This window comes from Alligator mississippiensis, chromosome 8 (genome assembly GCF_030867095.1).
Source record: "Alligator mississippiensis isolate rAllMis1 chromosome 8, rAllMis1, whole genome shotgun sequence".
NCBI lineage: Eukaryota > Metazoa > Chordata > Crocodylia > Alligatoridae > Alligator > Alligator mississippiensis.
The window spans coordinates 6,318,965-6,333,482 of NC_081831.1; the positions used below are offsets into that span (position 1 = coordinate 6,318,965).

General features: G+C 40.7%; 1 protein-coding gene across 1 annotated transcript in view; it reads left to right on the forward strand.

The window, feature by feature from the left end:
• SMURF2 (SMAD specific E3 ubiquitin protein ligase 2) overlaps positions 1-14,518 on the forward strand; it is a 94,003-nt gene continuing 79,485 nt past the window's right edge. Inside the window, exon 1 of the mRNA XM_006271232.4 lies at positions 1-194. Within this exon, the coding sequence (XP_006271294.2) occupies positions 143-194 (52 nt within the window). The 5' untranslated portion in view covers positions 1-142. The remainder of the gene's footprint in view (positions 195-14,518) is intronic.

The following is a 14,518-nucleotide window of genomic DNA, read 5'->3' on the forward strand; positions in this document are numbered from 1 at the left end:
TCCTCCTCCCCGGCGCCGGCCCCGCTCATGGCGCCGCTGGGCACATCCGGGCCTCTCCTCCTCCTCCTCCGGCCGCCGCCGCTGCCCTGAGCGCCCCGCGCGACTCCATTAGGCCGGGCCCGGCGCGGGGCGCGGCGGCGACATGTCCAACCCGGGCGCGCGGAGGAACGGGCCCGTCAAGCTGCGGCTGACAGGTGAGGCGCCGGGCCGGGCCGGGCCGGGCCGGGCCTGTGGGCGGAGCGGGGCGGGGGGGGACCCGCCGCGTGAGGCGAGCCGAGCCGAGCCGAGCCGAGGGCCCGGCCCGGCGGAACTCGCCCCGAGTGCGGCGGCCTCTTTTGTCCGGGCTCCCGCCGCCTGCCCCCCACCCCCAGCCCTGTCACTTCTGCGAGTCCCGGAAAAATTATTTAAAAAAAAAAAATAATAATAATAATTTAAAAAAAAATTGTTGAATCTGAGGAAAAAAAAACCCAAAAACAAACCCCGGTTTTATTTTGTCGGCCCGTTTCGTGCAGTCAGAGCAGCCCCGCTCGCGGCCAGCTCGTGTCGCGCCGCGGCAGCCAAACTCCTCTGAACCCGACTGGGGCAAGGATTTTGCGAGCGAGGGGGTTTTTTTCCCCCCCTGAGGAGGAAGAGCGAGTCTTTTTAAAAAAAAATAACCTGGAAAAGTTTGCAGGGTGCGGGGGAACCCGTGTGTTTTATTGAGCCATTTATTTAAAACAATCCGTGGATCTCACGAAGGAGCCGGGGCGTCCTCCTCTCCTGCGTAAAGACGCCGCAGAGGATTATGAGTCTGGGCAAAAAAAATAAGCCGCGGGGCGCCGCGTAAGGAAGCCGGGCGGGCGGGCGGGCAGTCCGCAAAAGGAGTGTGCGTTTTTCGTTGTGTTGTCTTTGCGTTCGCTTTTTAACGAGCCCAGAAAGACGAGGGCAGGAGATAGGGTCTCGAACGAGCATCTTCCAGCGTTAGCAGCTGTCCGGGGAGCGACCGGAGATGTTTTGGGAAACGTCGGCTTGTCTCGGGAAGGACCATTGGAGGGGATGGAGGTATTTTGGACCGGGTCTGCTGTAACCTGGTTGAAACGTCGCGTCGCTTGTTATAAGGAAGTTGTACGCGCTTTGGGAAAGTTGTTAGAAGCACTGAATTGAATGGACGTGTTGTCAGGTCTCGCGTCTCTTCCCAGGCAAGTACTCGGTGTGGTTTTGATGGTCCTTTTCGACTGGGAAAAGCAGCGCAAGGACCCTTGAGTGCTCGCACTGACTGGAGTTAAAATGCATATGGTTTTTTTTAAAGTAGTTTACTCTTCAGATCTGCCCCATGGTGTATAATCCTAATTTTCTTTGTCTTTATGAAACTAGCAGTCTTCTGTTTTGGCTTGAACGCTTCAAGGATTCATTCGATAATCAATGTGTAATACTGACTTATTTTCTGTTTGTTATCTCTAAATGAGATGGTATAAATGAAAAAAAATGGATTTCAAGAACTGGATTCAATTAGCATTTTTTTTTTTTCAGGACATAAACATTAAAGGTTTAGATAGAAAACATAGTTTTGACTGACTGGATAAATGGCAGGGTAGTGTTTGATGCGAGTCCAAGAACTGATCTGGAGCTAATGCCCAACCTCTTGGTCCATCTCGAGGAGCCAAATAAAATATTTAACCTAGGCCTCGTTTTGCAGAAAAGGTTGATTCTTTGTTGGGACCTTAAGTGAGTTCTGAGAAATGTTTGGCATACCTTTACACTAAGTGTTTAACGGTTTATTTAGGTCTGGGTTCCAGAATAGAGGAAAAACCACTGTGGTGGCATACTTCTAGTAAGTTTGTATTTAGCTTACAGTGCATCCCGGCTGTTTCTTCTGTTGCTTTTAGCTTTATTTGTATGTCATAAGTATCCCCTAATCCCTTAATGACACACATCGGAGTCTCAGGCACAGCCCTGAGCCAGAAAGTTGCTGGATAGTAGACAGTTACAAAAATCTGCAAAAGTAGCCTGGTGAAGATTTCTCATGAGAATAATAAATGCTGGATTTCATTAAGAACGTAACCAGTATAATTCAAGCTAGTGTCAGCTCAGAAGTTGGTCATAGGTTGTGTATGTAACTGTGTTTCCCAAAGCTTTCCAGTCTTGCTACCACTTCCTCAGTTCTGTCCCTTGGACCAGTAGAGTAGACTGGGCTTCTGCAGCCATGGATGTTTTTTGCCAGTTTTATCTAGTCCTTAGAACACATTATGCTGCACTGATTTAAAGACTCCAGCTTTCCCCCCACTTCAGTTTTCTGATGTGATTTATTTTTTATTTTTGTAACTAGTCAGAACTTCCATGATTTCTTGAATGTGGAAGTGAATCTAAACTACTTGAAAACTGGCTCAAGCTGAAACTTTGAGTTTTCGGTTGGAATATACTATTACAGTAGGAATATCACAATGTTTGCTTGGAATACAGTATTAATACAGTGCAGTGTGGGTAGGGAGAATCTTTTATTCTTTGAGGACTAGACAAGCATATTGCATACAGCTGAAAAGTTGGTTTTCCAGTAGTGTCCAGTAAGTACATTTGGGCTGTAATTTATGATTTACCTTTTAAAATAGTAAATGCAGTGACTTTAAGTGCCTTTACTTAGGGATATATTTGGTAGCTATGTTGGTCTGAGACAAAAAGAAATGCAAAACTCTCTAGAACTCTTGGTTCAGAGATGATATCTTTTATTAGCCCAACTAAGAAATCGCCAAAAAAAATCTTTTTGTACTTGCGAGGAGAATATCAATCAAAATGACACCAGTAATTTTTGAAACCTAGAAAAAATCACAAAAATGTAAGTGAAATCTGTTAATTATTGTGGTATAACCTCATACATATTGGGGAAAGGTGACGGACAGACTGGATTGATCACCTTTGCATAGTCCCTTGTGGTTACTTGCCAACTTGTGTGGTATTTGTGGCATAGCATAATTGGTAAACTTTTCCAGAGAGAAAACTAGAAGTAGAATAACAGTCCCTTGTGGGTTAGGAATGAGAAACAATTCACACTGGACAGTCTGGGGAGGTCAGTAGAGGGCCTGCCTTCCCCTTTTACTGTACACTTGTGGAGCCTTGACAAAAACATGGAGAAATTAGATCTCTTTTCTATAAAACTGCCAGTGTCTCATCTTTTGTTTTACTGTGTCTTCTGTTGAGTCTGTGAAATGTTCATTTTTCTTCATACAAAGATGGCATTGTACTTCACACTAGGGTCTGTAGTGCTGAACCAAAAAAGTCCTACTTTTCAAAACACTGTGTAGTATTATGATGAGAGCCCCTGGCAACTGATCTGATAATATTCATAGGGGAAATTATCTGTTGTGAGAGGGAACACTCTTGAATTTTGCCAGATAAAAAGGGATGCAGCATCCTATTTTTTTTTCCAGTGGATTAATCTTGCATTTCAGTAGGGGAGTGAGTAGATTTTCATGGTGGTAGGGTGAATCCTGAAGCAGCCTACCTGCACTTGGGGCCCTTGTCTCATGGGCATGCCCTGTAACTTTCCCCAGTGGAAAGAAGACTTCAGCTATTTGGTGGCCAGCCCTAGGGCAGTCATCCTTTCTTTCTCCATTTAAATGATAGCCAAGCTAAAAGTGGTTACATTTTGCTTTTGCTTTGTCCGTCTATAGGCAAAGTAGATCTCTCCGTTTTACTTAGTCCTTAAAAATTAAAATTTTCCATTTTACTATGGAATAACAAGATAGAACATTCTTTAATCTACAGCTTTCCAAAATGTTCCTGTTCCAAGCCAGAGCTCCAGTGTGTGGTGAAATGCCTACTTGTATCATGTGTGTTCTATAAAACTCCAGTCATAAACTTTAATTAGCTTTGTTGGGTGGGGAGAAGTAGAATCAGGGTATGGTGTGTGCAGGTAAGAGTCTCTCATTCAATAGTGCTTTGCCTACAATGAATGGATTAGAGATTTGCTTGATAAAAATACCTGCATCTGTGTAAGGTACTTAGGTTTATGTTAGTACCTTGTGACATTCTGATTTAAAAAAAATTAGTATTCACTCTCAGCAAAGCACACATTAAGTGGATGAAGCTGATGGAATTCAAAAGGTAGCAACTGAACTGGTGGGATTCTTTTTCTTAAAAATGTCATTGTGTGAACCACACTTAAACTGTCTTTGGTGCTGGATCAGACCTTCAGCCTTTCCATGGAAATAAGGACAGAAGGTTGAGCCCTAAGCTTTAATAGACCATGCTGTGCTCTTGTTTCTCATACTCCTTGAGATGTTATGTTATTTTTGTTTGTCATCTTCCTTAAAATGACCTTTTCACCATCAGGGGGAGAGCCTGAGTGGCTGATAGTTTATTTTGGATGCAAGAGTAGCTACTGTTAGCTGTTTTCTGCTCCTGGTCTTGGTTGAGCACATTCTCTTCTTACCAGATAATCCTGGGGTACTTCTGAACCTCAGCCCAACTGCTCTTGTATTATCAGCTATACCTTTCTTCAGTTATGATGATTGTAGTTTCTTTAAATTGACCTTTCCATGGTCAAGCACTGCTTTTTGGCTTCCAGAAGCTTTTCGTAATCTTTTTTTTTTTCTTTTGAAAACCATTTGGAAATAAAATATCAGTTAGCACAGAAGGCAGTAGTCGCATCTGCTTAAGGGAATGATCACATTAATTCTGCTATGTGCAGTGCACTGGCCTTCTGTCTTCTTCTGGGTGTAATTCAAGATGTGTATTAATCTATAAAAATCTATATTTTGCTGTGTGCAACAACCTTTTTCCCTTCATGTTGTTATGATGGATGAAAGCATTTGAGTGACACGAGGACTTTCTCTTTCTTCATGAGGGGATGGGATAAGGTGGGGCTCCATATTTTATGTGAAAGCTCAAGAGCTGACTGTAAATGTAGGGGTACACATTGGTTGGCTATTGGATTGGCATCAATAAAAGTAGAAATTATGTTATCGACTTTTTGGGGGCATTGTAGCTGATGATTACGGCCACATGCCTGGAGCACTCTGACAAGTGTAGTCTGGTCCTTGCACCATGCTGCTGGCCTGAGCCTGCAGCACACTACAGGCTGCCCGGCAAGCAGCGGGATGGGGAGGGGCCACTGGGGAGCGGTCATATGGCACCATGCTCAGCAACAAAGGGACAGAGTAAGGCACCATACGAGGGACGTTCTGCTCTGCTGGCACTGGGTGCCTTTGCAAAAGCGGCTTCTCTCCTGCAGCCATGGGAGCTCAGCTGTGCAGGGCCCACTAGTGGTGAGACAGTGGCGTGCTCTGGGGCTCCAGACATGCCCGGTGCTGCTATCCATACTGGGGGTCCATCCTGCTCACCTGGGACAGCAGCACAGGCTGCGCAGGGAGTGGGGCTGCAGGTAGGAGCTGTGGGCATGGGGGTGACATATGGGAATAAAGTGGTCGCTGCCGTCCTCATCGAGGGCCAGAGCAGTCAAGAGACATTTGTGTGTCTGTGTTTGCATGTCAGTAGTTTAAAATGCCTTGCACTATTATTAATGTTGGTTATCGGATCAGCATTGGCCAATATGGCTGGTTAATCATTGGCTATCGATATCAGCCAAGAAAATCTTTATCAGTGCACCCGTATGTAAATGTTATTTCTGTAGGATATTGGGAGTTGTAATGGACTGCAAAAGAGTAGTTTGTAGGGTTAGAGTCCCAGCTTTCAATCCCTCATTGCCAGAATTGAAGAACTAGGGATTTTCCAGCAAGTCTTACACACTAATCCTCCAGTGCATAGCAGGGATTTGGGTAAAGGTAACTTCAGAGGAAAGAATTACCAGGTAAATAACTTTCCCTTTCCCTACTCAAACAAGAGATGCTCACCCTGCAAATTTAGATAAGAATACTTGTAACAAGTTAAACTCCTCATCTGTAGCTATCAAACCTAAGTATGTAGTTCTGTTTATGGCCAGGGAAAGTAACACAGAATGAGGAAGTGACTGGCCTAGGATCATAAAGGGAGTTTGTGACAAAACTGGAATTGGAGCTCTTACCTTTTGTTTCTATTTTAGTGCTTTACCCTCCTTTAAATAAATAATGGTCTGAGTTGGCCTTCCTGAGACTAGAGATTAGGAGTGATTCAAGATCCCTTTTGGATTAGATCTGATCTCTTGTCATCTATTCCCTTATACATCCTGTTTGGGTTACACCATTACAAATACTTTAACATATCACAGTCCTTTGTGGTCTTAAAACATGTTTTGTGATGCTTAATACATCAAGACTGGTAAAGAACTCAATTGATAAGTACCATTTTTTGCAAATGGAGCTGAAAACAGAGGGTCTGTGTGCCACCTTCCTTTCCAAAAGTGACTGGAAAGAACTGCTCAGCTGCAGCATGATTAGTTCATGGTTGCACAATTCTGAAAGTGAAAGGAAAAGCAGCTGCCTGTAAGTTTATGGGGCTGTATCCGGTTGTTCATTTTCTGGAATGCCTGTTTGGGTTTTTAACATGACTAGAAAAAAATTGATTTCTTGTTGAAACGCATAGAGAAAAGTGCCTTCACATTTTGGTATCTTTTTGTCAGTCATTAGAAATTCAACAAAACTCGAATGAAGCATTGAAATGGTCCTGTCCTAGGAAGACTAGACAAATTGAATGGATGGTTGTATATCTTTTTATTTTAAACTGAGTGAGAATTGTGTGGAAAGCAAGCAGATTTCAATGGATGTTCCTGAACGCACCTTAGGAATACTATATTGTGTAGCAATAGTACATTGTATTCCAGTATATTGTGGTGTATACTACTGGTATCATGGACCTCAAAGCTATGAAAAAGAACCAATAATCATATTATATGCATCTTTAAATGTAGTAGAGCATTATGTGAGTGTCAGCACTCTAGTTTTACAGTCCTACTCTCAATGCAATATTAAATCTTTATTTGGCTAAAAACCAATTTAAAATACATAGAGGAAATAAGGAGCCAAGACATTATTAGATCTAAATGGCTTTTACAAGAATAACTGAGTTGAATTGTAATGGGATGAGTATGGATCCTGGAGTCCTTTCTGCTTAGGACTCTAAGTGAGTGAAACATTAAATATATGTTTCAAAGAGTACAGAAATACGCAGGGCTTATGTTCCTGTATGTAATTCTTTGTGTATCATAATAACAATGTATGCACAGATTCTGCAAATATTTACACATGTACTTAGCTCCATCATCTGTACAAGCTTTTGCAGGGTTGAGATCTTGGTTTTTACCAAATAATTAGGATGCACTTTTAAGGCTAATTTTCAGTGCGTCTCAATCCAGTTTTTATATTGCCAATGCAGTTAAATGTAGGCACAAAGAATTGTGTCTAATTACTCTTTCTTTTATGTGACACACTGCTTGATTTGCAGTTGGGCATACAGGAGTCTGAATAAGTTCAAATATAGATCCAGTTGTGCCTACATTTAATACAGGCTGAGACTGTGTGTCACTAATATTGGAGACCAGTTTTTGAAACCTTGATCCAACTTCATCAAATAAAGCTGTGGACTCCTAACACTGTATATAGTAAAGATATGTTCAGTGTGACTCGTGAGACTTTACGGAGGAATGGAGTCCATTCAGTTGAAGACTGTTGTTCTAGTGAGGCAGGAGAAAAGAGATGTATAAACGTAGCTTGCAACAAATGCCCTCAAATATATACAGGCAACTAAGAACTAGATGTGGTCAGGTAATGCACCAGACCATGGAGGATGGACTTACTGTTTATGTACTATGGACTTTTGTTTATGTACTATGTAGAATTGTGATTATAATAATTGATTATCTGCACTCAAGAGAAAAGGTTTTTAAATTCTAAAGAGTTGGGTAAATGAATGAAATTTTCACTTCTTCATAAGTTTTTGTTCAAAATGAACATTTTTGGAGAGGACTGTTTTACTTTGAGACGGGAGGTAAAGGAGAGCAGGATTTATGTCCGTGTGCTTTTGGACAACAGGAAAAAATCTTATCCATCCCATTTCCCAGTCAAGTTTATTAAAATGGTTCTAAGATCTCTTAGGGCTTAGATCAGTGATTCTCAACCAGGGTGCCACGAGATCTGTTCAGGGGTGCCACACACTGTTACCACTGTTAGGTGTGCAAACATGAGTCACATGATTAAAAAATTAAATTAGGAATCCACAGTGTTAAAAGCCTTCAGACCTGATACAGTCTTTCTGAATTCTTTGCAACAGAAGACTTGGTCTATTATTTTTCTGTAGTCAAAAAACGAGTGAAAGCTAAGATCTGGCACTTTCAAGAGATGCCTCAGTCTAATGCAGGGTGCTTTGAGTCTAAAAAGGTTGACAACCACTTCTTTAGATTCTATGGATTTCAGTGCAAAAGACTGTATAAGAATGAATTGACCAATAGAGCTTAGCCTTGCATGCAGCAGTGTTAGTGGGGGTGTACTTTCTTAGGAAAAAATACTGCCTTATTTCCCAAAAGGAGGGATAAATCAGCAGTGTTTTAGCAGCTCTTTAAAGTAAATGTTGGGAGAGTATAACACTAGGGCAGGGCCGAGGGGGCTGGGACAGTACGAGGTAAAGGAGTAGCATCTGGGCAGGTAGAACTGAGCTGGCAGATGCAACCTAAGGAGCTGCAGCTGCAATTGCATCAGCATGTGTGCACTTTACAGTGGAAAAGGGGAACAGAAGTAGATTCTCATAGGTGGGCTGAAGCATATGGAAGCATATCTGTGCCTCATGCAGCTGATTGCAAGATTAGTCATAGCTAAACTGGTCATGATGGAAATTGTACTTTGTGAGAAACTAAAATGATTGTCTGGCATTGGATTAATATGCTCTTCTTTTTCTCAGAATCTGTGCTGTTCAGCAATTTAGTTCCACTGATATAAATGACTTGATCTTGCAAGATGCCAGTACATTGCCTCCCCTGGTTCTTAAGGCTCTTTTGAAATTAAAGATGGTTCGTTCATTGTAAGCTTGTGTTTGAAGGGTGTTGAGAGGTCATTGGGAGCCGGATACAGGCAAGGTGTTAATCAATGGAAGTTCTGTGAGGCTTTATTTCTTCAAATGGTGACTCATCATGAAAAGTGCAAAAATGGCTTAAACATTATAACTTCTATTTATATTGCAGCAACTTCTGCATGCTGGCTGCTTTCCAAACAGAAGGGAAGAGATGGTCCATCTCTTGGAAATCGATAAAATCCAAAGACAACAAAATTGCAAGAACCGTGTTTGTGATCCTATACAATTTCAAATGGGTTGAATAGATGGCATTTCTAAATGCATGGCAAACAATTGCCTAAAATTACTAGGAAAGGTATTGAGAACCTACAATAAAAAGAGAATCTGTAAAAGTACACATCATGTTTATTTTTATAGGAAAGTGCTGGCTAAGTATGTACATGTGTGTTTAGAAAACAAATTGTTTTTGATGTCTAGCCAGAATTTTGCTGACACTGCTGCAGATGTGGAATCCCTGTATCTCCTTACAGAAGAAAATGCCAATTTTGTATGAACTCAAGATAGTCAGTTAAAATCTGGTCCAAAAATTATCTGGATGTGCAGTTTTGATTTAAAAAAAAAAACCCAGAAAGTTAAATTGTTTAGTCCTAAAAACTGTATCAGCTCAGGAGAAACCAGGAGTTAGCTTGGATCATGCTTGATTCTGTAATGTAACTCCATATTTCATATAAAAGTCTGCAGTTCACACTAATGACTAAGCAGAGAGCCCGTGTAACTCATGTATATGGGCTCTCTGCTTAGTCATTAGTGTGAAGTGCAGTTGAAAATATTATCAATTTATATTTACCCCTCCACTGAGAGAGCAGAAATATCTTTGAGGAGATAGGTATTCCTAGTGATTTTCAATTACATGGGACAGTTTGTCCTAAAAGTGTTTTTTATTACACATTTCCTTTTAGAAGGAATACAATTATTCATTTCACTGCGTTCAGAACATTTTCCAAATAATCTTTGTGGGGAAGCTTTTTTATAAAAAGCTAATGAGTGTTTGTTTTGATGCCCTCCAATTTGTCCTTCCTAAATTTTTGGAGTTTCATCAACTTAAAAATAAACCCTTTGGGTATTTCCGCACACCAGAGTATGCTTGTGTTTCTGTCTCCTATGTAGGGATGGACTACTAACTTTTTTATCCCCTGTAACTTAATTTGCTTTTGTGATCTAGCAGAGGAGGAAAACTCCTCTCCCCCCCGTTCTCCCCACCCCCATGACATTTGAATGTGTAAATACGCTTGGATTTCTTGCTGCCGTGTTTCTTTTCTTCTGAATCTTACTCCTTTCATGCAACTTGCTCATCCTGTGAAATAAGTAAAGTATAACCTAACTTCCTGCATGCTGAGGGCAACACCGTTTCACCTTCATAGGCTGGTTCTTAGAAGCATTCGGAAATGTTAAAATTTTGTGCAGGATGATTGGAATTCCTAACTTTGTTGTGGCATGTCCCAAAATGGAAGGATCAGTTGTTGTGTTCTGGTTTTGCCTTAATTGTTTGCTGGCGGTGGCAGCAACAACACTAATAGGATCCAAGTTAATGAATTATATCTACACATTTTATCCAGCCACCAAAGCACCTGGAACCCCATATAATTTATTTGCAATGAGGTTTAAGTAAATATTTTTTAAATAAAAAGACTTTAATTTTTATATAATATAGGTGGAGCTAATAGCACTGGCCATCATTAAGGTTGCTCAGTGGTTTTCATTATAAGCCCCGATTTTCAGTTGTGTATGGCTAGGGATCTATTCAAGGTGCAATTTTGTGGGGTTGTTTTTTTTTTATGTGGAAACCATGAAAAAAAGTGGTTTTCATGATTGCCACGAAAACTGGCATTCCTTGTGATTTTGCATGGACTTGCTGGGGGGCAACAATTAGTAAAAATAAAATGCTGGCTCCCTAGTGGGAGACAGCAGCTGCTATGGCCCGGCCTTGCAGCCCTCTAGGGGCATGAAGGGGAGCAGCCAAAATAGTAGCTGCCCCCTCCTCCTTCTGCTGCTGTTAGGAGGCTGCCTTTTGTGCCTCCCCGCCCCTCTCCGTCAATCAGTGGCTAGTGGTGGGACCACATAAAGGGCAGCCCTCTCTGCCAGTCATCAGTGAAGGGTGGGACTGCACAAAGAGCAACCTTTTTGGCCAGTCAGCAGTGGGAGGTTAGTAGTTGGTGGCTACCCTCGTATTAGGAAAGTGCTTTTTGTAATTCCCATGGAAGAATGTGCATATTTGACCAAGCTCTAAACTTTAGAGAAGCTGTTGTTTGTACATGGACAGTAAAGACCTGTTTAGAAGCCAAAGTTTTCAAAGGGGATTGGAGTAATATTATTAATATTATTAGATCCTTGTGCTCCCTTCCAGCCCTATTCTGTTCCATTCCAGGGCCACCATGCTGTGGTGTTGGGCATGAAAGACGAATTTAGAACACAGTCACTCTATTTTGTGCTCTCCATCTTTCTTTGTTGCTACCCAGAAAGTATGGAGGAAGAAAGTAACAGGAAGGCAGAGTGGAGGAGAGCTCGATGGGGATGTGGGGCACAGACTGGAACTGGGAGTTGGCTGGGAAAAAGTATACTATCTAGAAAAGGAGATGGGCTTCATCCAGCTTGCAGTCTGCACAATACATACAAACAAGAAACTATGTTAAGGTTTCACAAGCATGTGTAACTTCTGAGATCTGACCTTTGCAACTTTAGCATTTTTACTTTAAAATATGTGCGCAAATCAGTGAATATGTAATATTTGCAAGAAATGTATATAATTATGTAAACTATTGCTATTCTGTGGCAGCATATCATAGGTAAGAAATTGATGTGGTTATAATAAAATGAGTTTTTAAGACTGACTTTAAAAGCAAGAAGTGGGGAACCCTTCCCCCCACCCCACTAAGGGTGGTCTGCATGTTCAGCACCATCTTCATCTCATGTGGTGCAGAGGTGAGAAGTACAAGAACTGGCTTTTGAATTGTCAGTAGTAATAGTATGGATGTAAGTAAGGCTTCCAAGTAAATTGATATGAATTCTGTGCAATTAAGACAAAAGGAGGCTTACAGCTTTTAATTAACTGTAAAAGAACCAAAAATCCACAGCGGTGAAGAAAGCATGATGTCTTTGTCAGTTCACTGGTATTTTATTATTGCTTGTACAACTTGTAGACATTTTTCTTTTCCCTGCTCATATAATAGATGAGTTGTCTTAAGAATTTTTTTTACTGAGGTTCCTAGTGTTATTTATGTACCATACACTGACAGTCATGTAAAGACAAAATCACATTTCTATCTTGGAAATAATAGGTACAGATAGAGTTTTCAGTTAGTAGAATAGAAAGACAGTTTATAATATTTCCTGTCCGTTGTCAGGAAGTAAACTGTTTATGCGTAACCCATATAGCTTTTTTGACTTGGTAAGAATGCTCTCATTGCTTGATGCTGGGGAGCTTATATAAAGAATGCTTTAAAAACACTGTAGTGTGGGTGGTGCACAAAGTTTTAAATGACCATATCGACAAATTCATGGAAATAACTATTACAGCCTGCACTTGATCTGTCTACAGCTTCCTCTGTTGCTTCCACTGGCAGAAAGCTGTGGATCTAGAGTTTCCAGCCTAGTTGTGTCCTGCAACAGTATATAAGTCACAAAGCAACAAAGTTGAAATTTAAAGACAGCAGCAGATGTATGCACAAAGAAGAGTGGGGAGATGCTTACCTAAGTTTGCTTACCAAATGGGCCTATTCAGAGGACTGTTGCATATGAATCAGGTGAGCAGAAACACCTGAGTGAACTATTGAAAGGAGAACTGGATCGGAAACCTGTTTTTGTTTGTGTGTTTGTTTGTTTGTTTGTTTTAACGGAGCAGTTGAAAAAATAGGATGACTATTGATAATAATGTAAAAAAGAAAAAAAGTTAACTTGACAAAATTACTTGCAGAACAAAATTAGAAAGGTTATATTCTCTATACAGGAAATAAATGCAAGTAATAGGCTAAGCCAGAAAAAGTGTTGAGCATAAATGTGTTGTCTGATCATGGAGTAGAAAAGTTGATCTCTTAATGTTTCCACACTTAAGCAGCATTGTGTCTCTTAGTATACTGATATGATTTCAGGCCCCTTTCAGATTATCACTGGCTTTTCCCAAGAGGGTTTTCCTATCGCATCTCCTTGAGCTGAAGGCAAAAATACAAAGTTATTTAACTCCTCCTCTGTATCAAATAAGTCCCTCCCTCTCCCCCCCTTTAATTAGCCACTTCTTCACAGTTTAACCCCTTTTAGAATTGTAACTGCTTCCTAATTTTTTACCTTGGAACCCCCACAATGTCTTCTTGAATGGTCCGGGTTTAATTCTCTCATCCGGCCAGTTCTGTTCTTAAGTATGTTATATGTATGTTCTTATATTAAAATAAACCAGAATCAGCCATAAAACAGTCAATGTACTGACAGTATCTAAGAGAAGAACTCTGTCTCTGCTATTCTAAGAATATTCAAGATTATATACTGTATAAAACAGAAACAACCTCAAATTTATGTAATTTACTACATAGCATGCAAAATTAACCCCCCCCCCTCCCCCCGGGACATTTTTTTTTACTAGACTTCTTTTGTCTGTTTTTCAAATTAACCACGTGGATGATTTAAAAAGGTTGCATTTTGTACTAAAATAATTGGCTGATTTGTTAATTTTCTAATTAGATCTTTTATACAATATTATGTTTGGTATTTTTCTTGTAGTAAATTTTGCATTGTTTCTGAAATGCCCTTTTTATGGGATGAATCATATTCTAGTTTTCTTTGTTTTTCCAGAAAACACATTTTAACTTAGTGACAATTCAATATTAATGTAAATTGTAAATGCAACTGCTGTTGTTTTGTTTCTGGAATATTTTAGTTCAGCGTTTCAAATGTTACAATGGAAAACCTTGCACAATTCTACTTAAATGTTTCTTTGGACTTATTTTTTTTTTTTCATTTGGAAGAACAACAGTTGGTGATTATTTTTGCAAACTCTTATAATAGAACAGATTGACCTGCCGCAGGACAGCCAGCAACATTAAACTGTTCCTGAAATGTTTTCAGCATTTAAATACATTTTAAAGATTTATAGGTTAGGTGACTTATTTTTTATTTTATTGTTTAATTTTATCACTCTCTGGTAAGAGATCTGACATACCTTCCCTACCTGCTGGAGGGGAGGATACAGGCTGGATTGTGATGGTGGTATTAGGTTTTTTTGGGCTTCTCTAAATTGGGGGTTTTAGCTACCACAGAAGCAAGGGCAAACATCTCATGTATTTGTTGCACTGGTGGGAACTAGTGCACTACAGCGTTTTACTGTGAATTGACGTTTCCTTGCAAGATCCCTGTGTGCTATCCTTCCCCTGCCCTGCTTTTCAGGGACTCCCTGAAACTCCACCATCTCTTCCCCCCACTTAATTTCCTCATTTCTGCCCTGCCAGGAGTCTTGTGCACCACCAGGATGCCCCATCTTCACCATGCCACACTGTCCTCTATTGCTTTTCCCCTTCTCCCCTCTCTTTCCCACAGCAGGGTTTCCTGTTTTGTCTTCTGCCAG